General features: G+C 37.6%; 1 protein-coding gene across 4 annotated transcripts in view; it reads left to right on the top strand.

The window, feature by feature from the left end:
* The window catches only part of NPAS3 (neuronal PAS domain protein 3), a 631,435-nt gene that overhangs the window by 417,128 nt on the left and 189,464 nt on the right, over nucleotides 1-24,843 (top strand). For all 4 annotated transcript variants that reach the window (XM_052782584.1, XM_052782585.1, XM_052782586.1 and 1 more), the window contains one exon: nucleotides 23,397-23,486. In XM_052782584.1, coding sequence (XP_052638544.1) covers nucleotides 23,397-23,486 — 90 coding nt within the window. The remainder of the gene's footprint in view (nucleotides 1-23,396; nucleotides 23,487-24,843) is intronic.

The following is a 24,843-nucleotide window of genomic DNA, read 5'->3' on the forward strand; positions in this document are numbered from 1 at the left end:
ACACTGAGGAGAAAACAAAATATCAAATAGCTGTTCATTAAGGCAGTATTATCTATCACATGCAATAAATGAGGCAGGAATTCCAGTGGAATGGTTTTTTTGCTTTGCAGTGCTCACCTTTGCAATATTAGTGCTTTTATTTTGCATTGTTCTGGATGTAATTTCTTATGATCTGCTAATGAAAACAAAAAAGTCAGAAAGATGGTGTCTTCCTGAAACCAGCATAGTTCATTGGAAGACATATAGTTTTAGGTTAACTACATATATTTTTGCCATTTGAACTAACAGAGTAACTAAAAGAAATCCACTATGTGCTCCAGCATGAGGAGAGGATAGGATTGGATATTACAAAAAAGTTCTTCACTGACAGGGTGGTCAAGCACTGGAACAAGCTCCCCAAAGAAGTGGTCATGACCCAAAGCTTTTGGTGTTCAAGAAGCGTTTTGACAACGCTGTTACATATATGGTTTAACTTTTAGGTTGCCCTGTGTGGAGTCAGGAGTTGGAGTCGATGATCCTCATGGGTCCCTTCCAGCTCAGGATATTCTATGATCCTACAATTTGCCAATAACCTTCCCAGCTTTGCTGATAGCAGGAGAGTAGTGGGAATCAGAATTTGTGGGAGCCATTCCAATTTTTGGAGGGAAATTTGCTATAGTGGGAAAATATCTCTCAGTTCTGTTTCACGGTGTGTAAATAGTCTAGTCTGTCCCCTCTAGTCTTTTCTCCCTTTTCCAATACTTGTCTTCCCAGTGCCTCCCACCTGCTTGCTCAGCCTGTCAGTATTTCCCACCAGCTCCATTTCCAATCTCTTTTCCAACACTAATCCTCTATATGCATCTTAGCTACTTAACAGATCTAGCTCCATTTTCTTAACTCCTTCCTTGCCATGTTTGTTCATATCAAAACAGGCTCAGAGCCTTCTAAATTTGGACCAGGTGATTTGAAGTTCTCTTCTTTTCTCAGATTATGAGAATAGCCCAAATCTTCCTGGCTCCTAGACTAATCAATCCTAGAGTCATCACTATACTTATTCTTAGTCCCAGTGTCTTTGCTTCAGTCAAGTGACTCCATTCCCCCCTCAGCCCTCTGCAGTTCTTTGCCTCATTCTGTTTCTCCTACACAAAGCCTAGTTCATACATCCTTCCTCCTCCAGGGTACCAGACAGGTCACTGGAAGGCATGTGATCAGGCAAGTGGCTGTTGTTAGTTCTGGTTATGACATACCACTGACCTAATGCAAATTAGAGGTGCAAATGCAAGCTCTGGTCAGGTGCCAGCAATCTAGCAGTACTTCTGCATGTTTTAAATAGAATCATTAAGATTTTTTTGCTAGCTGTCCTCTAATGAATTTCTACGAGGCATGTGTAAATTTGAGTTTTAGTCAAAGATTCATAACTTAGTTAAATGAAGGCAGGTTTGAGCAGAACAGTCTAAAGAAAAGGCCATAGGAATTTTTTCATATGGGCAATGTAAAAGTGTCCCTACCACACTTTTGAGAACAGTTAAACCAGTTCGAATGAATTGTCCCAGAAATTCAGCCTGCGACTGATACCATAGACGTAACAAATCTAAAATCTTGTTTGCAGAATGGAACATATGATACTCCATAGATAAAAAGAATGTAAAATTGGTAAGATTTTTAAAATTTTTTTGTAAATAAATAATTTACTAAAAATATGTACTTTTAGTCTATGTTATACTTCACAGTAATCTGTTCCAAAATTAATTTCCTGCTATGCTGGTCAATATTTTTCTACTTAATCTTAGTACTTACAAAGATACTATGTCAGTTAGCAACAGCAACAGAGCAAGATGAGGAAGAAGAAAATCTTCCCTGCAGTTCATGTTCTGCACATTAGGTGAGGCTTTTTTCCTGGCAAGTGATGCAGCCTGACTGCTGGAATAAAACAGTCCCATAAGTTTCCCACTAGTGTTACCAGAGACTCAACAGCATATACATCTTGTGTACAATGACCAGATGTCCTTCCAAAATCACATTAAAATTATTTCATTATATTAGCAGATTGATGTCTACTGTTCCCATTTCATTCTTATTATAAGCCAGGTGAGCAGGTTGAATCCATTTTAGGGAAACATGTGGCCCTCATCATATATGTTACCCAGGAAAGTGTTGGCTAACAAATTGTGCACCAGTGTCAGAAGGGGATGGGGCTCCTCAATACTAATTCCTTTTCAAATTGCACCAGTTTTGCCCTGGTTAACTAATATCATTATATTGTTGTCACTCCTGACATCCACAGGAATAACTGAGTAAAACCAGGAGTCCTGCATCTATTTATTTCTATGGACTGTTTATATACCTACCTAATAGTCTGAAATAATGTTTATTACTAAACCAGATTTCAGTAGTGGTAAATTTCCACAGATAGCATGCACTAAGTTTCTGATCAAGGTGGAGTGTAAAGCTCACTTTAATAACAAATGAAAAATATTACATACTGGATGAGTGGTAGAAAAAAGGAAGTATATAAATGCAGTCACTGGGACATTTATTTTGTACTGCTGGACAGGTCTACAGAGGTCTAGATTCCACACAGAGGCAGATATGGGTATAGACAAATTTAGACACATGGGTTTTGGCCTTTATAACTACAAAGAGATTTCTAGGGGGGGGCGAAAAAAAAAAAAAAAGACGGTATTCTGGTATAAATTTTAAAAGTTCTAAATTAGACATGAGGTGTTTGGCTGATTGGTCAAGTATAGAGTTGAATAACAGTGTACGCTCAAGATGCACTGACATTTTTGCATCATATGGCTTTTCAGGTATTGCATCCTTAAGAATGAGCGAGGGTCATGTAGAAAGCTGGTATGGTAGCTGAATGTCTTCAGCTAGCATTGGCACTTGTCAATAAATTTCCACATTGTTGATATATATGTGTCATGTGCCAAACGTCTTCGACTGATATTAACATAAATGGGAGAGCACTTGTTTTACCCAAGACAACAACATGTTTCTCCCGTCTTTATTACTGCTAAATGCTTCTTCTAGAAGTATTTCTTGAGATCTTCGTAAGGGAAAAGGGTTTGTTCTGTGACAGCAGATTTTCATACTGAATGACTTCGTATTTTCTGCTGACAGCTGTCCAGTGCTGACCACTGAAAGAGCAGAGTATTTCAAGAATTTTTTCTCTTGACTTGCATACAAAAGTCTTTTTCAAGGCTGTGCCTTGGACTGCCAACTCTGGACAGATTCACACAGCTAAAAAGTTTGGGCAATATTTTTTTAAACACTGCAACAAGTCTGAAGCAATTTCTAAGGGGAAGAACTGTATTGGTTTTGTGTGGCAAGGTTTTGGTAGCGGGTGGGGTTACAGGGGTGGCTTCTGTAAGAAGCTGCTGGAAGCTTCCCCTGTGTTCGACAGAGCCCATACCAGCCGGCTCTAAGACAGACCCGCCGCCGGCCAAGGCCGAGCCAATCAGCGATAGTGGTAACGCCTCTGTGATAACATTTTTAAGAAGGAAAAAAAGTTGGGACGACGGTATTCAGCAGCCGGAGAGAGGAGTGAGAACATGTAAGAGAAACAACCCTGCGGACACCAAGGTCAGTGAAGAAGGAGGGGGAGGAGATGCTCCAGGTGCCGGAGCAGAGATTCCCCTGCAGCCCGTGGTGAAGACCATGGTGAGGCAGGCTGTCCCCCTGCAGTCCATGGAGGTCCACGGTGGAGCAGATATCCACCTGCAGCCCGTGGAGGACCCCACGCCGGAGCAGGTGGGTTCCCGAAGGAGGCTGTGACCCCGTGGGAACCCCGCGCTGGAGCAGGCTCCTGGCAGGACCTGCGGATCTGTGGAGAGAGGAGCCCACGGAGCAGGTTTTCTGGCAGGACTTTTGACCCCGTGGGGGGCTCACGCTGGAGCAGTCTGTGCCTGAAGGACTGCACACCGTGGAAAGGACCCATGCTGGAGCAGTTCGTGAAGAACTGCAGCCCGTGGGAAGGACCCACGTTGGAGAAGTTCGTGGAGGACTGTCTCCCGTGGGTGGGACCCCACGCTGGAGCAGGGGAAGAGTGTGATGAGTCCTCCCCCTGAGGAGGATGAAGCGGCAGAAAATAACGTGTGATGAACTGACCGTAAACCCCATCCCCGTCCCCCTGTGCCGCTGGGGGGGGTGGTAGAGAATCCGGGAGTGAAGTTGTGCCCGGGAAGAAGGGAGGGGTGGAGGGAAGGTGTTCTGAGATTTGGTGTTATTTCTCATTACCCTACTCCGGTTGATTTGTAATAAATCAAGTTAATTTTTCCCCAAATTGAGTCTGGTTTGCCTGTGACGGTAATTGGTAAGTGATCTCTCCTATCCTTATCTCGACCCACAAGCTCTTTGTTATATTTTCTCTCCCCTGTCCAGTTGAGAAGGAGGGGGAGTGATAGAACAGCTCTGGTGGGCACCTGGCATCCAGCCAGGGTTAACCCATCACAAGAACAAAATGTTCTCTAGGTATGTCCAGGGATATTCTCTTACAGGAAGATACTGTGGGAAAATGTATCATTTTGTGCCATCTAGCATTTTCCACAGACAGTATCAGTCTTTGTAAGCAAAGGATAAAAGTTATCCCTTGCAGGAATAGGTTAGTAATGTAAAAAGTAGGAAAAAAATCCTTCAGAGGAAAAGAAATCCTCCTCCTTCATCCTCTTTCAGTTCAGACATTGATGAACTGGTATTTGTCCTTACTTGTGCCTTTGCCATGTAAGCTGCACTGGAGAGGATATTATTTGTTATTTTTCTGGCACTATTTGGAGCACCAAATAATTTCTGGATGGCATATCTGTATGTTCACACAGTAGTCTGCAATAGGTTGACATTCATTCTATGAAATTATTTATTAGAAGTGCAACTTAGTGTTTTTCTCCTGCTTTTTCTTCAACCTTCTTGTCTTAAACTCTCTCTTATTTTCTCTTGCACATTTTCAGTCTTTCTGTTCTATTTTCAGTGCTTGTTGGTCTGTCTTTCCGTCCCCCTTTTTTCCCCATTCCTTACTTTATAGTTATTATATTTGCCCATTTTTCATCATGTTTTCCGTATCTTCAAGAGAGCTTTAGCTTGTTCATCCTAATACGTTCTTCACTTTCTATTTACTTTTTTGTTTTGTTTCGGTTTGGTTTTTTTGTTAGACCTTCAAATCCCCCTCCTTTCCATCCCTTAAATCCATCAAATTCATCATCTTCCAGCACATTCTGGAGCCCACTCCAAGGCTTTACTCCTCTGGATTCATGAGAAGTGCTCTGTATCCTGAAGGTAGCAAGGAGGACCCAGAGATATGAGCTTGATCTGGCACTGCAGTACCTCAAAACAGGTGAATATTCTGAGTTAGTGGAGGAGATGCTGAACCAACAGCTAGTTCAGGAAAACAACCTAATCTGAGTTTTACTTGTTAAAATCCCATTAATTTCCAATAACCATTAAAAAGATAAAATAAAAAGGAAAAAAGGAGAAGGCAACCAAACATATAGAACAGTGAGTGTCTAATCTCACACTTGAAATGGATATTGTATTTTAATTCTAAGACCTACACTCTGATCATGTAGCTAATGTCATACCTTAAATGGAGACATTTGTGGAGCAATTTTAATTCTGTTAAGTCAAATTTTAGTACATGTTTCTAGTACCTGTTTAAGTACAGTTCCTCTTCTTTGAGGAATAAAAATAACCTCAAAAAACTCATAAAGGAACTTTAAAAAGTAAATAAAAGTACTACCCAGGTAATCACATTTTCATATTATTTTCTGGCCATTGCAATACAGCACTGATTTTAGGACCAGAATTTACAAACACCTCTAGATCATACTTGGAAAAATAACACTGTATCTCAGCTCAGCCTGCTGGAGTTTGAAAACCTGTTTGTCCCATCTCTGTGACTGTGCAGAACTTCCATGGTAACTGGAAAGGTGAACTGTGGCCACCATATTATGCAAGACTTAATCTTCCCTCTTTTTTAATATAAGTTTCTAATGGTTTGTAAATAAAATCTGTTGAATGTGAACTGAGGTAATGTGCCTCTCCTGAATCTGCAGACTGCAGTGACCAGTGCCTCCTAACACTGTGTTTTCAGGTAGCAGTTTTAGAACTTTTAAGAGGTAATTTGTGTAAATAAAAGGACTTAGAAGAACATAAGCAGTTCAAAATAGTAATTCCAATTAGTTATATTCATTTTCAACAGCCCTACAGCTCAGACAAAATGGAAGTTTAAATATCAGTCTTACTGATCAGATTTAAATAGTTTTAAAAACAATACTTTTGCACTGAAATTTTTGAAGATGTATTGAGTAGTCACTCATCCAAATTCTATGGCAAACCAAGCTTACACCCCTTTTTGTTCCCTTTGGATCTCAGAATAGGTGCTGGATTGGCAGCCTGAAAAAGATGGTCTGCTACTGAACCATATGAAAGAGTGGTCTTAGTGTCATGTGTTCCAGTCTTGACCTAAAGAAAAGGATAAGCTTCATGTAAGTCCTTCCCTAGTGTTTTGATGGAGATAACCAATAAGGTTGCAGTTGTAATTGGGATAAGTGTTTGCTGGAATCACATTACCAAGGCCAAACAGCAGCTACAGGCAGGTGACAAACCTTCAGCCTCCTAGAGGTGAGAATGAATGCCTGTATGTAGTTCCTAAAGTATTTTTAAAGGGCATGTTGCTTTTAGGAGGAAAGTAACTGCAGTGGGACCAATTGTTAATGTAGGTCTTACTTACAGGGCCTTGAAAAGACAGGCCCTGAAAAGCAGTGTTTATTTATATACTGTAGCTAGACATACACTCGAAGTCATAATGAGGCAACTTAGTGGAATTTGTTTTAAATTTTTGTTCAAATTCAAAACGTTGTATGTTTTTCAGAAATTGATATTTCTCTTTAAACTCAAATACACTTGCCTGCTCTCACACTGTCATGCACACACATATTTCGTATTTTTTCTCAGGATGCCGTGTGAGCCATTCATTATTGACTTGTTCCTTTCCTTTGAAAGAATATCAGCCCACACAGTTAAAAAACAATTGTCTGTAGGCTTCATCCTCTTCATGCAGAAGTGTGTGGGTGAGGAGGATTTAACCCGGTTGTAAACTCAAGGAAATAGCTATCAATTCCCTCACTGCTGGAGATGGATTCAGGAAAAGTATCAAAATTAAAGGGAAAACGACAGTTTCCAACTTGAGAGGGACAGAGGAATGTGGTGAATTCTCAAGATTACTAGTGTGTTTGTGCTGTTTCTCCCATCTACCATATTAAGCATGATTTGTGTCCATTTGGCAGAGACTTTGACTGATCATGTGGCTTGCTAACAACTATTGTAGCTGGACTCCGAGTTGTGCTAAGTTTTGGAAGACTAAGTACTGTTACTGGAAATGGGTACATAGCTTTCAGACCACTTTGCACACATCAAACTCCCTAAGGACAGCCCATGTATTCCTTTCAAACCCCATGTTGCAAATAACGTAAAGCAAATTGTTAGCAGCTTTGTGGTAAAGGAGAATATTTCTTCCTGGTAGTCTTTCCTCTTTGCTTCATGTTGCTCTTTCTCATAATTCTCTTTCTCGGCATATGAGGGTGGCAGAACATAGGCTTACAGATAATTGAGCTTGCTGCTTGTTTCCTGAAGAGCTCCCACAAACATGTTTTTAAATCCTTGAATTTGGGTCACTGGCCACGAAGTTGCATATATTTGTCTAATATATATCACTTCTTTCCATCTACACTTACCAATTTTTTTCTCCAGAGTGAAATTCATCCAGTGTTTTGTGTTTGCTATAAATACACATCTCAGCTGTATTTCTATCCTTTGTGTCAACATTAAAATTCCCTTGTTCTATGTTTAGCTTGAATAATTACCAAACCATTTGCAATTAGAACTCTAGGATATGACCTCACACTGATTTATTCCTTCGTTTCTTTCTGTATTTAATACATTTCAGATACTGAAAATACCAAATCTTTGTCCTTTTATTTTGATGTTTATCAGTAATGGAAACATTCCAAAACAATCAGCCAAATACCTATGCTTTGTTCATTTATTGCCTTCTCTGAAGATAAATTGACTGTACTCAACTCTCTTCAGCATTTTTCTTCACCTAGATATTATTGCCTTGTGCAGCCACCCCAAGGTGACTGTTATCACTTAATTAAATCCTTGCACGCTGGGAAGAAAAAACAACATTGTTCGTTCATAACCCCAAGGAGGTGGTGTTTTTTTTTCTTTAAGCCACTAAGCTTTTTCCCTGCTTTATTAACTTATTCCTGGCTACAACAAGACATACTTTGTTGATGAGCAAAAGGTTGTATTAGCTTTTTATTTTCTGGGTAAACTTATCTTTTCTCTGGGAAAAAAATGTGGGCATTACAACAAAGAAAAAAAATGGGATCTCTCCAAACCCTGCAATTCTAGTAAAGGTCTGTGTAAACATCAAGCTAGTAAAGAGAAACAGGGGAGTAGCAGGAAGGAAATGAGAAAATAAAATGCAAACATAAAATTGGAACAAGACAAAAAAAGTAAGATGACGTGTATATACACAGAGAAACTACTGCAGTGCTAAGGGAAAATTGGCATAAGGAATAACATTTTTGAAGAGAAAAATATATCAGGGCTCTTTATATTACTGTCTAGGGCAGCATCTTTTTATTAGCCTCTTGGTTAATGTCCTCTCTCTGTCTATTGATTTTAGACTACATAACACTGTGCTCTTGCTTTTACCTTTGCATTTTTTTTCCATAGTGCACAATCCTACTTGAAAACTGTAAGAGGAAATAATGCAGCTGAGCCATTCATTGAATATGTGAGACCTGTGATTTGCTTTTATGTTGTTTTAAGCACAGTACTTTATATGAGAAAGTTCACCTGAAGCAGTGAGTTGCCAGAATATGTACAATGGTTTAGCTGCCTTTTTGCTCGTTTCTAGTCCATTAAACGTAGGACCAGAAAATACGTTTATCTACTCTAAAATTTGGGCTCAAGCAACCATATGTATTTGTTCATGATGCTAAATCATTTTGCCACCTGCTGTGTTCAACAAGCATTTACAAATAGTAAATGCTATTTAAAGCTGTAATATTTGCAAGAGCAGTTTATACTGTGATATCATTTGTACGAGAAGCATAACATTTTAGTGTGTAATAGGAAAGAGCTTTTAAGTAGTTAGATAATTATGATTTTTTAAATATTACTACTTGTAATGTGTAGACTATAATTATTGTAGGTCAGAGAGAGTAGTATAAGTTTGTACATGAACCACAAAATATTGATAGATTTGTACGGATTTGCTCCAAATCCAGCATGCCTGTTGTAGCACGTATCAGTAGTTAGTCTCTGGAAATTCCCTGTTCATGATAAAGTTTCAGAGTAAATTCTGGGATTTCTTTTTGTTCTGTGCATTTAAATTCTTGTCTGTAGCTTTCTGAATCAAATCATTAATTTTACAAAGTTTATACAGCTTAAATTTCTCTCTTTCTTAGCAATAAAAAAATCTTTCAGTTTACCTTCACAGATTCTGGGAATGCTTTCCAATCTGTGTGCAATGGATCTGCCATCCACAGTGATTTTGACCTATACTCTGTGTTTTTATCTAATCTATTTTAACTTTGAGGCCTGTAGACTATGTATAGATCTATCTGCACATCTTAATGAACATATCACAAAGGTATCTGAAGCCTCTTTTATTTGGAATAAAGGCAATAGCAAATGTATCAGTTATCAAGATTTTAGGTTTGGTTTGGTTTCAGATTACTATTAGAGAGTGGTTTAGGAAACACTGATTCTGCACTGAATTAAGTTTTGGTGTCAAAAGTGTGAGATTCCTCAGAAGGAGATAGTTTTGGCATCAGTAAGAGCTTTAGGAGTCGGCTGTAGGCAGAATTTGATATTTAAATTTGGGACAGTAAATTCAAATAGCTGTAGTGTGTACATACTTTCTATTTACTTTCCAAAACTGTTTTTTCAGATTTTTTTCCTTTTCTGGTGCGTTCCTAATTGAAAATTCTAGTTCTACATTTGCTGAATTGTATGATTTTTCATAAATAATTTTCATACCAGTTTGTGATATCAGTGGGTGGCCTAGTGACTTCGTTGCAGGATTGGGAAATGGCACAGGAAGCTTGTGAGGGAGAATTTTATTCTAACAATGTTTAGCTAGAAATCTGTGGCAAGATATATTACAGTTTCAAACAAGGATGCTTTAAAGTTTCATACACCATGAATGTACATCTTTTAGGATCAAAAAACATTCTGAATTTCTAAGCACTCTGGTGTGTTTATTTTATTCCCTGATAAAAAAGTAATTTAGAAATAAAAACAGTTAGTCTTAAGTACCATAGGAAATCACCTCTAGCAAGTTGAATTGTAGTCCTGCAAAGGATATTACTAGGCTGAAAATACTGTTTAGATTTTAAACCATAGTCAGAACTCAAACAGTCTTCTCAGATGTAGAAAACATTTGGTTATATTTCTGTTGCAGTTATCTTGTGTGTGTGTGCTCCTGCTCTTTCCCATCTGGTTTCAAACCAGAATCAGGGAAGGACTGATAAAACACCATTTCTTTTTCACTATAGTGACTGAAAACAGATTGAAGAAATTCAGATAAATGTCGGAACTCGTTAAAGCATGACCACTTAAATTTATTTATTTTAAGTTGGAAGGGTTGCTGCCAATTAAAATGGCAAATTTACATGCAGAAGTCTATCTATACTGCTTTCTGTGTTGTGTGTCAGGCAGCATGTTCATTTGGGCATGGTAACAGAACAGAATCTGAACTGGAAAGACGTTCACAAAGCAGCATAAAAAGCACTGTCAGCATCTAGTTGCCTGTTTGATAGGACAAGGGGTAATGGTTTTAAACTGAAAAAGGGTAGATTCAGACTAGATACAAGGAAGAAATTTTTTACAATGAAGGTGGTGAAACACTGGAACAGGTTGCCCAGAGAGGTGGCAGATGCCCCATCCCTGGAAACATTCAAGGTCAGGTTGGATGGGGCTCTGAGCAACCTGATCTAGTTGAAGATGTCCCTGGTCACCACAGGGGGGGTGGACTAGGTGACCTTTAAAGGTCCCTTCCAACCCAAACCATTCTATGATTCTATGATTCTATTTGATTCTGGCTCAAGGTAGTTTTCCAGTGATTTAAGGAAAGGGAAAAAGATGGGGGAAAAAAGAAGCTACTGGGACAAATAAAATGATGTTTGAGGAAATTCTGGTTTGTATTTTATTTTTTACAAAAAGGTTGAAGTTAAACTTGCACTAGAAGTTCTTTCATTGATGCGCCATGAGTAAGACTTGAAAGTACCCTGCATCAGGGAGAAGAGTCGTTGTCAAAATGCAACATTACAGGACCTCCAGCTAGCAGGAGCAGGAATTCAGAACTGCACAATAAAGATGCCCAGATAACTGATGACACCTGCCTGCAATTTAGACAACCGAGCAAACATGTGAGGTATTGCTTAGGGTCTAGAAGAAGACATTGCTCAAGGCAGGAGACAATTGCAGATATATGTGACTTTTTAATGGAGCAGAAACAAGAAAAATTTCACAATGGAAGCAGGAAAAGCAAGGATGCTACACTCACACTGTGTGTTTAAAGCAACATAGCAGAAAGAAATTAGAAGTGTTTCCTTGGTTTTCTCTGGGTGGTTCTGAATTACAAGAAAATGGTGCTAACATTTGGCAAGAGGAGGAGTTTTCTTTCATCAGTTCCATTGATGAAGGCAGCTTTACCACAGTCATCTTAGGGAGAGACTTTAACCTTCAGGTCTGTTACAAATTGGAGTGAAACGGATAGTAACAGTGCAGAGCAATCATGTCAGTTCCTACTTGGGACACGGGATACAACATATAGATTGTTGACATGTGCAATAAATAGCATTAGGGTTGGTGGTGTCAAGACTTATTTGGGGCTCTTTAGATAATGTGGTGTGTGGATTATTGGCACAACCGACAGCTACTGTACTCTGCAGTGTCAAGGATATCTTGAGCACCCTTTGATGAGCAGGTTATTGATACTTTATGCTGCAGCTGCTCCAGGGGACTCCTTAAGGGCATATCATGATAGTGTGACTGCACACTAAAACCCTGTGGTAAGAATACAGAGGAACATTTTCACATGGTTACTGTGAAACTGTCTTTAAAAGAAGAAAAAGATATTCTTCGTTGAAACCTTGTGTTTCTGGTGCTGTATGGACAAATCATAACCCACTCACCCCTCCCCACCCTAGAAAATAGGATTTTTATTATGGAAATACAAACAGACCCTTAATTATCACAGCAGTCAGAGGTGCCACTATAATATATTAGCTTGTATTTAAAAAAGAATATAAACCTTTTTCACTGAAAGAGCTGCTCTGTGCTGTTGATATGCTTGAATTTATGCAATGAGCTGGTAAACAGCAAAATCCATACTTATCTTTACCTACACAGGCATTAGAGGTGAGCTCAGAAAAGAAAAAAGGAAGCAAGCAAGGGAGGGAGGGAGGGAGAAGCACAGTATTTCCTCACAGACTAGGGTGAGATTAGAGTCCTGTTGATGGCAGAGCTACACGCTGTCTTCTCACCTGGTCTCCCATTCCAGCTGTGAAACAGAAGTGGAAGGTCAGCATAGCAGTGGTGTTTTATAGTGGCAAACTGAGTTGATTTCCTGAAATCATTCAGGACCAGACCTCTGATTCCATCAGGATAATTGATTTTCACATAAATGTGCATTCCCCACTTTTGTGTGAAATGTACTTCTGGAGTGAAGCACTGTAACCTCAAAACCCTTTAAAGAAGTACTGCAACCCAGCATAGAGATATCAACTTTACTGTGTAGAATGCAGATGTAGTGGATAATTACTTCAGGGGAAGATTTTGAAATATTTCTATTCTTAATGAAGTCTCTAACTTGTTTCAGGAAGTTAATTGTTTGTTTTTCTGTTAGTGCCAAATATTCGCAGTACTCCTGTGTTCCCTGCTCTTAACTGCACAGATGAGTGAATGGAAACCAAATCTTCTATTGGTACTCGAATAGCACAGCATAGTTTTCTGTAGATTTCCATCTTGTCTTCTGTTGACTTTTGTGTCTAAGTGCAGCCTGGCTGAAGCTATTTCAGTGCTCAGGGCATTTGAAAGGTCTCTGCTTTGTGATGTCTAATACTATAGGAACTCATAGTCCAGCTTTTACTGCTGCAAAGACTCTCAGAGGATCTCGTCTCCATTATCAGTCTGTTTTCACTAAACCTGTAGGAATTTCTCTGAGACCTCTGCCCACTTCAAATCTAGCAAAAACTAGCCATGGATTGGGATGTTGTTAGTAGGATAAAGACACACAGAGTAGAGGAAACTATTACATTGGAAGAACCACTTCACAATCCAGACCTGGAAGGGTTATAGTTTTGTGGGCTTTTTTTTGTTGTTGTTGTTTCATGCCCTATAAACCTAACTTTTAGTAACTAGCAGCTTCTGATTCATGCCAGTCCAGATTCTTCTTGTTTCAAGGGTCACAGGACTAAGGAGTCAAGTGGCAGTAACAGTTCTTGAGGCTTTTATGTACCCGTCTTTACTGGAAAAGCAAATGGCCACTTTAATTTAGTCCAGCTGTAATATGGATCCTAGAAGACTTCAGAGTGGACATCTGTGGAACTGCTACACAATCCCATAGGTGGAGAAAGAATTGGTATAGCAAATGGATCTCCTGCATTAGTACAAGGATTAATGACAGCTGGAGGAACTCTCAGTTATTAGGACCAGGTTCTGTCTTCTTTGCATTATAACATGGGATAAGAGGCTGAAGATAAGAAAACAGGGTTTTATTTTTTTCCATGTATCTGCTAAGGGTTACTGTTAGAAACAGCACTGGATTGAATGGATTTTAGATTTGTTCCTGATGTTCTGTGTTCTTATTATCTCTATATTCCATTGTCTATAAAGTATTCTCAATGTGTTCTTCTTTCAAGAGTATAAATCAGAATGATATGCTAGGCAAAGAACTCAACTCAATTTCTCATTCAAATCTATTTTGGTTGTCGGTATTGCCATCTAACAGATTAAATATGTTAAACGTAAGCCCCTCATGCTGTTCTTCTCTGAGCACAGCCTCTCTGCTTCATATGTAAGAAATTGTGTGATGCAGGTGAGAACACATGTACTTAGTTCTGGGCTAGAGGTCTAATTCCAGCAAGCCAATTGTCAGGATCAATCACCAGAGCATCTGAGTACCTACTGAATGCAGGTGTTATTTTAAGAGTGCAATTAACTCTATACCACAAATTCCTCCCTATAATTTTTTCACCTAGTTTTTCTGGACAACAGATATTTAGATACCTTTATCTGTTTACTTTCACATAGTGTCAGATTATGTAGATTGAAAGAAAAGCTAACCAAACATGCAGATATACAATGAATATAAGATCAATTTGAATGGAGCTTACATAAACTGAAATATTCATACATAACACAAAAGGGCTTTAAACTTGCAGCTTTGGAAAGTAATATTTACAACAATACTTATTGCTCCCACAATCAGTTGTGCTTGTATAGGTGCTTCTACTTGCACAGTGTTCCAGTCAGATCAGTTTCCCACAGTCTCTTGCTGTGTGGTCTGAGGTGCAGGACTCAGCCCTCATTCCGCCAACTCTCGCTATTTATCATAGCTCCTGCTACTGGGTCATCGTACTCTTTCAGTTGTGACACTTACGGTAGTAAATGTTATACAGGTGCATACAGTGTCAAGTCCTTTACTCAGGGCAGCACCGCTCAGTGCACAAATGCATGTGTGATTGGAATATTTGTACCACTGAAGGGCAGAAACTACTCGATATTCAAACGCTGTGTATCCAAAGCAAAGCCAGTCCACAGTCAGGTGTACACTTAATCCTGACCTAAAGCAATCACATTCTCAGGATAAGAGATATATAATGTAATCTCTGTATGATAAGTCTCATCCTAAATAGATATAGTTGATTGTAATAGATGGCATGCAGTTATTGGCATCACAATCTTGCTGTCCAAACAGTCTGGAACCAACACTAGGAATCCTATATAATTGAAGGGTAGGAGCTCATCAGGAATTGGCATCATAAAGATGAAAGGTCAGTGCTTTAATACACAACTCCCACAAAATTGAATTTTAATTAAGTGCAACAGTGTTGAATCCCTCCCTCAGGAGTCCTTTTTCTCCCTTTTTCTTTACACTAATATGTGTAGCCCTCCTCTCAGAAAAGAGAATAACAAAGACAGCGTATAAATATTCTGCCTAGTAAGACTTTAACTTCAGAGATTTTCAGCAGTGGTTAGTATAGCATGTACTAATGTAAATCAGTGTTTTGTTTTAGCAATGAATCATTTATGCAGAAGAATCGACAATGAAAAGTAGCATTTGTCAATGAGAACAGCAGTTTTTAACCTTTTTTTTTGTGTGTGTGTGTGTGTACCAGTGGATCCCAAAAATTGTCCATTGCGGGGTTAAATACTGTGTGGTGAATTTAAGTCTATAGACAGTAAGCTTACTTTTCTCGGTTACCTTTCACAGCCCTTCAAACAGTTCAGGTTGAAGTTGTTCAGAATGGATAGTTCAGATTGTCCAGACTGTTGAATAGTTCAGTTTTCAGTTTGAATAGTTCCAGTTGACATCAGTCAGATGGAAGACCAAAGACTGGAAACAACTGATACGGACACAGGGAATGTAGAGTTTACTGAACATCTTCTTGTAATAAAACTACTATAAAATTGTCTGATTGTCATGTAATAGATTAAGGTATCACTTACCATTTTCCACTTGTTCCAAAAGAAGCAAAGAAAGTAAACTCATACTTCCTATCTCTTACTAGTGGTTACTACTCACCTTGTAAAATATTTTACTCAAGAGAGGTTGCCTCCTCACTGTCATTGAAGAACAGTCCAAGAGCTTCGAGTTGTAGCAGGTCATCAGACAGTTAAAATTTTAATGCTGTGGAAGCCTAACATGTAGGTTAAAATAACTTGCGCAACCAGTTGACTTCAGCGGAGCTAACTCTGTACTGGGTAAAGCATCAGACCGCTTCTAACATTAATTCCCTCAATGCGCATCAGTGTGTCTTCTACATGAAAACCTGCATGAAGAATTGCAGCAGTTCAGCCCAGCAATTTAGATCAGTTAATCAAACAGAAGCATAATAATGAGCAGAGATATAGAGGATATAGCAAAACAGTGCAAGGACTTGACCAAAAAATTTCACAGCGATAATGAAAGATCATGTGGCTTCTATCATGTGACTCAATTTTGTTGTTCTTATCTGTATTTTGGCATTGATACAGTTGTCTGCATGTTATATGAAGGGGTGTGCAGAAAAAAAAATAATTACCCTGTCATAAACTGGGTGCAGAATAAGTGCAAGCTGCCTGTCCTGGATTATTTTTTTTTTCACATTAGTAAGGCTCACTATTTCTCTCTCCTAATAGCATTGCAGTATAACCCAAGGATTTTTTTTTTTCCCCCCCTGCTGTGATGCCAACTTTTCAGCAAGTCTAATAGCTTTCTTGGTACAGTTCCCTCTATGCAGTCAGGATGGTTTGGGATTTTGCAGCAATAGAGAATGGCCTTCTAGAAAAAAAAAAAAAAATGCTATCTACAAGGCAGAGATCCCTAAAAGTCATTTATTGCTTTTGTATACAAAAAATTGTCAAACTCTTAATCTCTGACTTTTTCCTTGAGGTCCCATTGCTTAGAGATTTGTAATCTTTCTGTGATTCTGAGGCTCATCTCTCATACTTGTCAATGTATTATCAGTGAATAAACCTGGGAGTATTCCTTAAGAACCCAACTGCCACCTTTTAACATTATTCTTGACTCTAAACTTTTCTCCTCTACACTCTCCACTTTTGCAATGGTTCTGATCTGGAACAAAATCTGTTTTTTCTAATCAAGTAGTAAATCTGCCCCTGCAAGTTTTTGCTGCTTTGGTTACATAAACATACTTATTCTGTAAGTCTGGCAAAAGATGCATCAAGGGAATCAGTCAAGTTTACTCTTCCTCCTTCCTTTCTTGGCTTTGAGCTATAAAGCAGACCTCCTTATTATTGACACATTTCTTTTTTGGCACTTCCTTGTTGTCATAAATTGCATCCTGACCACACAAGCAAAGAGCGCAAAGATGACAAATTAGGAAGCTGGCATCAAAGTCCGTTCTAACCACATCCTTTGAGCTTGCCCTCTTACCTCATCTTTCTTACTGTAGTTGTTTTGGTGCCAAATCATGTTGCTTTGTTGCCAAATATGCGTCATTGATTCACAAGGAGTCTATGGTCATGTGACCATATAACCGTTATGGTGGACTGTGATTAAACAAATGGCCATGGTATAAGAATTGAAAACAGGGTATACTATGTGGTTGATGGTGGGATTTTTACTCAATAATAAAAAGCTTGTAGCCCAAGGAACGCTGCAGTAAGTCCTAAGCCTTTTTATTTTATTTGGACTTTTGTTTTGTTTTGTTTTCAGCAAGGGATTAAAAATACTGTAGAGGAGGAATAAAGCTTTTAGAGATTTTTGTAAGTCAGTAGATGATCAAACTTTAGTTGCTCATTTTTATTCATGTGTATCAAATACATGCCACGTAAAATCCTATTTCCAGGAATAATACTCTGGTTGTCTCATAGTACTTAATTGTGAAAGCCCAAGGTCAGATTTTCCACCTAAGTAGTTATGCTTTTGTATATTTGTTGGTATTGCTGGAGGATATTACTCTGATATCTTAATAGTGAGAGCACAGTAGATGGGCATTGAGGCTTTGAATCAGATTTCTATTAGCCACTGTTTATGCCTTTTATTTCATTTTAACCCCCCAGCCAAGAATGGTTGCCATGTTGAAATGAAACTTACTTTTTTGTTGCTATCTTTAGTAAATCATGTTTTTTAAGCCATGCTGTAACACAATAAATAAATTATGCAATAATATGTTTATTATAAGAGAGGGACTATTTGCTTTCGTAAATGTCAATTGCATCCAATACTGCCTCCTTTTTAAAAAAAAAGTAAAATATTTTTGCTGTTATTGAAAGTTGTATGTCTAATTGGTGACAGGCTTTGTCCTCAAATTAATGCTCAGCTCCAGTTATAATATCTTTGTGTCATAACAGTGAAAAATTCTAATTAAGATGATCTGTTTGACAGGAAAAAGTTTAGTGTATCAATTAATCTGTTTTATCAGGGGGAGTATTCCCTTCGCAAGCCCCTATCTCCCGATCAGAGCCTGAATGATGAGAAAAACATCACAGATGCATGCTGCATTGGACAAAGAACACATGCATGCATTTAAATCATCTATATCTTACTTTTTACTGATGTAATTGTGAAATATGTTCTTTTTGCATTCATAATTAGGGGGTGGAACAGATGGTGAAGGCTTAGTTTAAAATACTCTGTCATTAAAATAACCTAGCCTACTGGTAATTCTTCACTCTAACTGGAGTTTAGGTCAGGGTAACAGGGGTTTTTGTGGCATTGGAATACACTAGAAAGAATTAGGGACTTCATGGATAGTATGAAATATGAGGATATTCTCCAGAAGGACACTGTAGTAAGACTCCAGTGAATTAAATTTGCCTGTAGTGGGAATATGCAAAAATGGCTGGGACAAAATTCCTCTGACAAATATAAATCCATTTAGTACAATGCATTATACATTAGTGCATATTCGGTCAAAGTGGTACAGTGGATTTCATATCCTGAGAGGAAATAACCTCACTATTCTACAAATACTGTAAAAGGCACTTAGTATTTTGGGTTAAAAACCTGTGCTTTACATTTTCAGATTATTCTGATGTCAGAGGATATAAATTATAATTATTGGCATTATTATTCAGAGGTGCTGTATCTAGTGACTTTTACATCTGAGTCTCACTTCCTTCATGTCTACCACATTGACTTGCTGGTATGTGACAAAGGAAATCTTGTATCAGTCCTGACTGGCTAGTTTAGAACAGTTTTCAGGAATAAGAAAACTGGCTCAGTAAATCAGATACTTGCATGTCTTTAAAGCATTTATTTTAGTGTTTCCTCTAAGATTTCATTCTCTAACAGCTTTGAAGAAAGCATATAGATTTCAGCATGGTATTATGAAAAATCTTCTCAAGGAGGGGCAAGCATTAACTTTTGTGTCGGTTCTTTTTCATCTTAATCCAACCTTGGTTAATAATCAGAAAATTCTACATAGTGGGTAAGAAGATGTAATTAACCCTTTGACCCCAGAATCTTAATTGGCGCCTGTTGAAAACAGTGGGGCAGTTAAAAAAAAATAAATTAAAAAGTAGCCTGTGGTGATTGAAACAGCATAATACATAATGGTTTTCTGAAATAAAAAGTACTAGGGAACTTCAACTTTAATCATATTTTGCATAAAAACAGTTAAGTGTAGGTTTAAACAAGAAGTTGCCAGTCTTCCTTAAATTGGATCATGCTCAAAATTGGCATTTGGGGTCACCCTGACCCTTCTTCAGCAGCCGCACTAGATGGGATAGGATGGAGTTTATGACAGTCAACTTCATTTATAAAAATAAAAAAGAAATTAACTCAAGAATATTTTCCTAACAGAAGACACTCTCTACCTTTATATTCATGGCCTCTGCTTCAATGAAAATAGGATGTGTTATGAAAAACCAGTTACCTTTGCAGGCCCTATTTCTATATTATAGTCGATGGTAACTGTGGAACATCTGAAACACAAATCCTATCTGCCTTTGAACTACAGTGAAACTGTTCAGAAATTCTGGCTGGAAATTACACTGTGGCACTCATTTTAAGAGAGATTTGAAAGCTGACTAAATCCAGTACGCTTCTCGCATTTATTGTGTCCTTAGTTATATATAGGTAACATGAATAACACTTCCAGAGATTTCTCATTAAAACAAAATTGTTTGTAAATAGGTAGTGTACAATGGTATCACATACTCTTCTTCAGTATATAGCATAAACTCTGTTATGTTGTCTGCTACCCTCTCTGAAGTCTGCTGCTCTCTTGGCATGCACAGAGGACATACGCTTTATGAAAAATTGAAAAATTTCAACACGCATTACTTAAATAATAAATATTCATAAATAATACCTATGAATAACGAATGAGACAGTCCTTCAGAACTACTATTTGACCTGTATAAGAAACAACAACATTGTCACAAAAGTGGTCCATCTCAGCCCTTTCATCCTGGTGGGAGGAACTGCCTTGCATTGCAAGGTGGCTATTTCTCCCACTATTTTTATTGTCATTTTTCTTAGCTATTAGGACTTGAGCTTAGTACCTGGCACCTTTGTTCTAATGTCTTTGTATTTGGGGCATGGAAGTAATTAGCTGTTCCATTAGCTGTTAATCAGTGGCTTTTTCAAAATACAATTAAATACATTGTCTGACTTTGCTCTATTGACCAAAGTGCTGGATTCAGTCAGTATTTGTACCCAAGCATAACTTCAGTGAGGTGGGAAAGGAAATGGAGAAGGACTGACCACGACTTAGTAGTCTTGGTTGGCATAATGAACTAATTTTATGGCAGGGGAAGTGACTAATCACGCAAGAAGCCAAAGTAGTTGTGGGTATGCTGCATTGGCCCTGCCAGTCCATCGGTGGTGCCTCCTTAGTACCTCCCCTGTAAAACTAGGAGGCAAAAGTAAGGAATAGTCTCCCAGAAAGAAAGTGAAGAAAAGGGTAAAGAATTAAAACTATTTAACTGAAAGGAGAGAATCAGAGTCAATGGCATGGAAAAGTAGCAAGTGCTTAAAATGTCTAACACTTCTCACTTTAACACTCTTCCCAGCTGCTGATGACTTTCCAAACTTTAGCCATGAAGGTTGAAATTTCTTTCTACAGTTGTGTCGACCAGAGATAGTTTTATTTATTTATATTTTTCCAGCAAAACTGCTTTCAGCCAATTCCAAAACAACACTGAGGAAAACAGTACTGATTAAGCAGAAATAAAAGCTTTCTTCAAACTTTTCTTTCATTAAGAAGACTGAATTCCTGAATAAGATGATGCATAGAAAAGAAGCAGGAAAGCCATCAGTGACTCAGAGAATTATTTGTTATTGTTCTTACAAAACTCTATCCAGATATGCCAGATAATTACACACTAATGCAGTGTACTTAAAAGACCAGATCATAAATGTGCTCCAACTGTATGTAACTCACTTGACTAAAAGAGCAAGGGGACCACACTAAAAGCCTGGATATGTAAAAAACTGGGAAGAGGAAAGTTGTTTTTATATGATATACACAAATAACCTGTGAAACTTCTTTCCTGAAGATATCATTGAGCCAAGAACATAACAGGATTAAAAAAAAAAAAGTCTTGAGCACAGCAGTTATAAAAAGTAATTGTAAGGAATATCAGATATCATGGTCATGCCAACTAGTAACAACCTTAGCTTAGAAAGAAACTTCTAGTAGGCTTGTCATTACCTACATAACCATTATGGATATTTCAAACACTGTTCTGAAGCATCTAGGTACACACTGTCAGACCCAGGAAAACTGACCACATCAGATAGGCCATTAGTCTGATTCAGTATGGCAATTTGTTGTTGCTTGTGGAGAATGGCATTCTAGCAAGAACATATATAGATGGCCAGGGAATCAGGGTGACGGTTCTCAGTTTTATTTCTAACAGAGGATTAAACCAATTTCCTCAAAGGAACATGGGACAGAGCATCAGGAAAACTTAAACCAAGACCTTTAAAGGTTTACTCTTCTGATCTTTCTGTGACGGGGAAAGTGGATAGTAGCAAAAGAAATGATACATAGTGGGGGAGATCAAATGTGTAAAGGTTTTTATTGTCCTTGTATGGATCTAAGTTTGAATTTCACTGTTCGATATTTTCCACCTGTTATTGATGTTAAAATTCAAGGAACTGATGTTAATCATTTCAAAAGAAATTATGATGATTTATAAGAGGCCATAAATGGCTTGCATAATATAAATGTTTTTACATGAAGGAAATCTATGCAGATTTACATTTTTATTATTTCATAAATATAAATTAGAGTCTTTCTTTAATGCAGTGTCTTTAGTGAGGGTTTGTTTTCCAATATGCGGTTTATTCTTTTTAGAAAACACAGATTTTTGAACTAATTCCACCACCTACTACATCAGAGAGAGGTGAACACTTGCCAAAGACAGCTTCTGACCAGCAGTGTGTTAAAAATTAATCAAGAAGCAGAATAAAAAAATTAAAAACCCTCAGAAATTACTGTTCTGTATTTGAAAAGGAGTGAAATGATTACATGACTTTGTCATCATATATCTCCATCAAATTTGTGTGCATCTCTTATTTTTTCATCCAAAACCAGGTTAATCTCTCAAATGCTACAGTTATATTTTTACTTTACACATACCTTTATCCCAAGGGGATATTTGGGATGGGACTTTCTGGGACTGTTTCTTGTTCATCGCAACATTTGGAGTGTTTCTGATTTTCTGAGTTGTTTCAACATTTCTAATTTCTGGAATTTTGTGATTTTACTTTTGCAATAGTGAATGCTTGTTTGAGAATAATCAACCTCATAAAAAGCATAAAAGTAAAGGCAAATATAGTGTATGAAAGACAGTTTCTTCCTAGTGAATATTTGCTCTTATTCCTAGAGGTATATTTCTGTCTTCATGTGCAGTGATTTAGTCTGTGTGTCAGTTTAGAATATAGTCCTTTGTTTATTAACTGCACTCATGTTTCAAAAGGTATGCATTAATCTGTGTAGTCATATTTTGATTTTTGCAGTTGCAGTGGAAACTTGAACCTGTCAAAGTAAAATCTGATCTAGAGTTTTACACCAGAGGGATGAAATTCGTAACATTTCTATAGACCTAAGCTGTAAACATATTTGACAGTAATCTGCTGATTGGCTTTGTTTATTGTCTCACAAAAGGAAAATGGTGTGTGTGTGTGTGTGTATGTGCGTGCGCGCGTGCGTGTGTGTGTGTGTAATCCTCAATTAATTAACAAATTATTGAGGTCCATAGTGGTTTGAGTGATAGTGGGATTTTATTTTCTCTTCTTCAGTTTTTGGAAGTGGAAATTCTCTGCTTTGATTCTGAGGGATGGAGGGGGAATCTTCCTACATAGCATTTGATTGGAAGGTTACTTGTTTTCCATATTTATTTCTTCCTGTAAAAAATTGAACAATATTTTATTTTTCTGTATTTCTTCTGTCATTCAAATGAGATAAATTTTATACAGTATATGACAGATGTAAGCATGACAATAAGTCCTTGAACTTTGGAATATACTCATATGCTGTTTGTTAATATGTAGACAGAATATAAAGAAATTGTCTTAAGGATTCAGATTAAAAACACTCTCATAGAAATCAGAATGTTTTCCTCAGTTTGTTCTGTGATGCCTTTGTTTGAATCTATTTCTATCTGGAATTTAGAATTTTTTATTAATCTATTCACTTTTTTTTTTCCCCCTTACTCTGTAGTCCCTGGATGGATTTGTATTTGCACTAAATCAAGAAGGAAAATTTTTGTACATTTCAGAAACTGTCTCCATCTATTTAGGCCTGTCCCAAGTAAGTACATGCTTTCAATTCTAGAACATAATTGTGTATGATGCGTTCTTATGTTTATCGTTCTTAAAGAAATAATAATTTGGTTTCTGTATTTTGTGTGGATTATTGAATTAGTTATTTAAAGTTGCATCTGGTTCATCCTGAGAAGTAATTGAAAAACGTATCTACCAGTATTGGACGTTGAGATAAGACAAACTTGTACCTGAAAACTTTTTGCCTTGAAGGATCATTATTAATTTATTGAGAACAAATGAAGTTTCTTTTCTCAGTTGTTTTGAACTTTAAACCTCTGTACCTGATAGGAAAGGGACACACTAATAGTACTTCCCTTGTGTCCTATTACTGGATGTTTATGGAGTACCCTGCATTATCCAGGGAGCTGACACGATGACAGGGAGTCATTTGGAGTCAAGAAATGCTGAAAGAGACCATTAAAATGTCTTGCAGGGAGGGTTCCAACAAGGACACATTTTGCCACACTCACAAATGCTCACTAATATGAAAAGACAAATTTATAAAATACAATAGTTTAATTCTTTTTTCATTTAATTGCTGACAACTGTTTTTCAAAGATTAAAAGGCAGGACAAAAGTGGGGGGAAAGTTGCTTGTTGATGCTTATTCCTAATCCTGCAGCATTCAGAAGTATTTAGGAAGGATAGCTTCTTTCTGCATGTACTTAGAAATGCAACAGAAAGATTTTGCATGATGATTTTCAGAGTAGGATAATCTACTTCTATTGCAGTCACCCTGAGGAGAAAAAGAAAAACTGAGATAATATTTATTTCAGCTCCTTTAAATTGGGACCCATACTACTATGAGGAGACAACTATTAACACTGGCAACTGTCAGTTTTGCTGTACCCCAACAACAATGAAATGGGAAATTTTAACATTTAGTGCATAAAAAAGACTAATTTTAAATATTATCTGGTGAGAATCTGAATAGAGGTTCATTAACTTCTCAAAGAACATGCAAGCGATTGGCTGTAATAAGTTCAGTAATTGTTATTTTTTGCTGGCTTTAGCAAACCAAATGATAGAAATGGAAACAGAGCTGTTTCTAACTCATATCAGTATTCTTGTCTCTCATTAAAGTCCCTCGTTTTGTAATAGACTTTAATCCCTGCCTTAATCTGTTTGGGAGTTAGTATCAAGAATCTCAAATTTTGAAATTGGTGCGCCACCATGTTGCTAATACAGTAAAGAATCGGAACTTTAATGTTTATTATTGTCTTATGCTCATATTAATCTGTTTTATGCATAGTATCCAACGAAGTTTAATAAGCCAGTAAAGAAGAAGGATGGATAATTAGTTTAAGCAGGTAAATGCTAATTAGGAAACTCCTGAAAGGCATC

The sequence above is a fragment of the Harpia harpyja genome, chromosome 3 (assembly GCF_026419915.1).
Source record: "Harpia harpyja isolate bHarHar1 chromosome 3, bHarHar1 primary haplotype, whole genome shotgun sequence".
Classification (NCBI taxonomy): Eukaryota; Metazoa; Chordata; class Aves; order Accipitriformes; family Accipitridae; genus Harpia; species Harpia harpyja.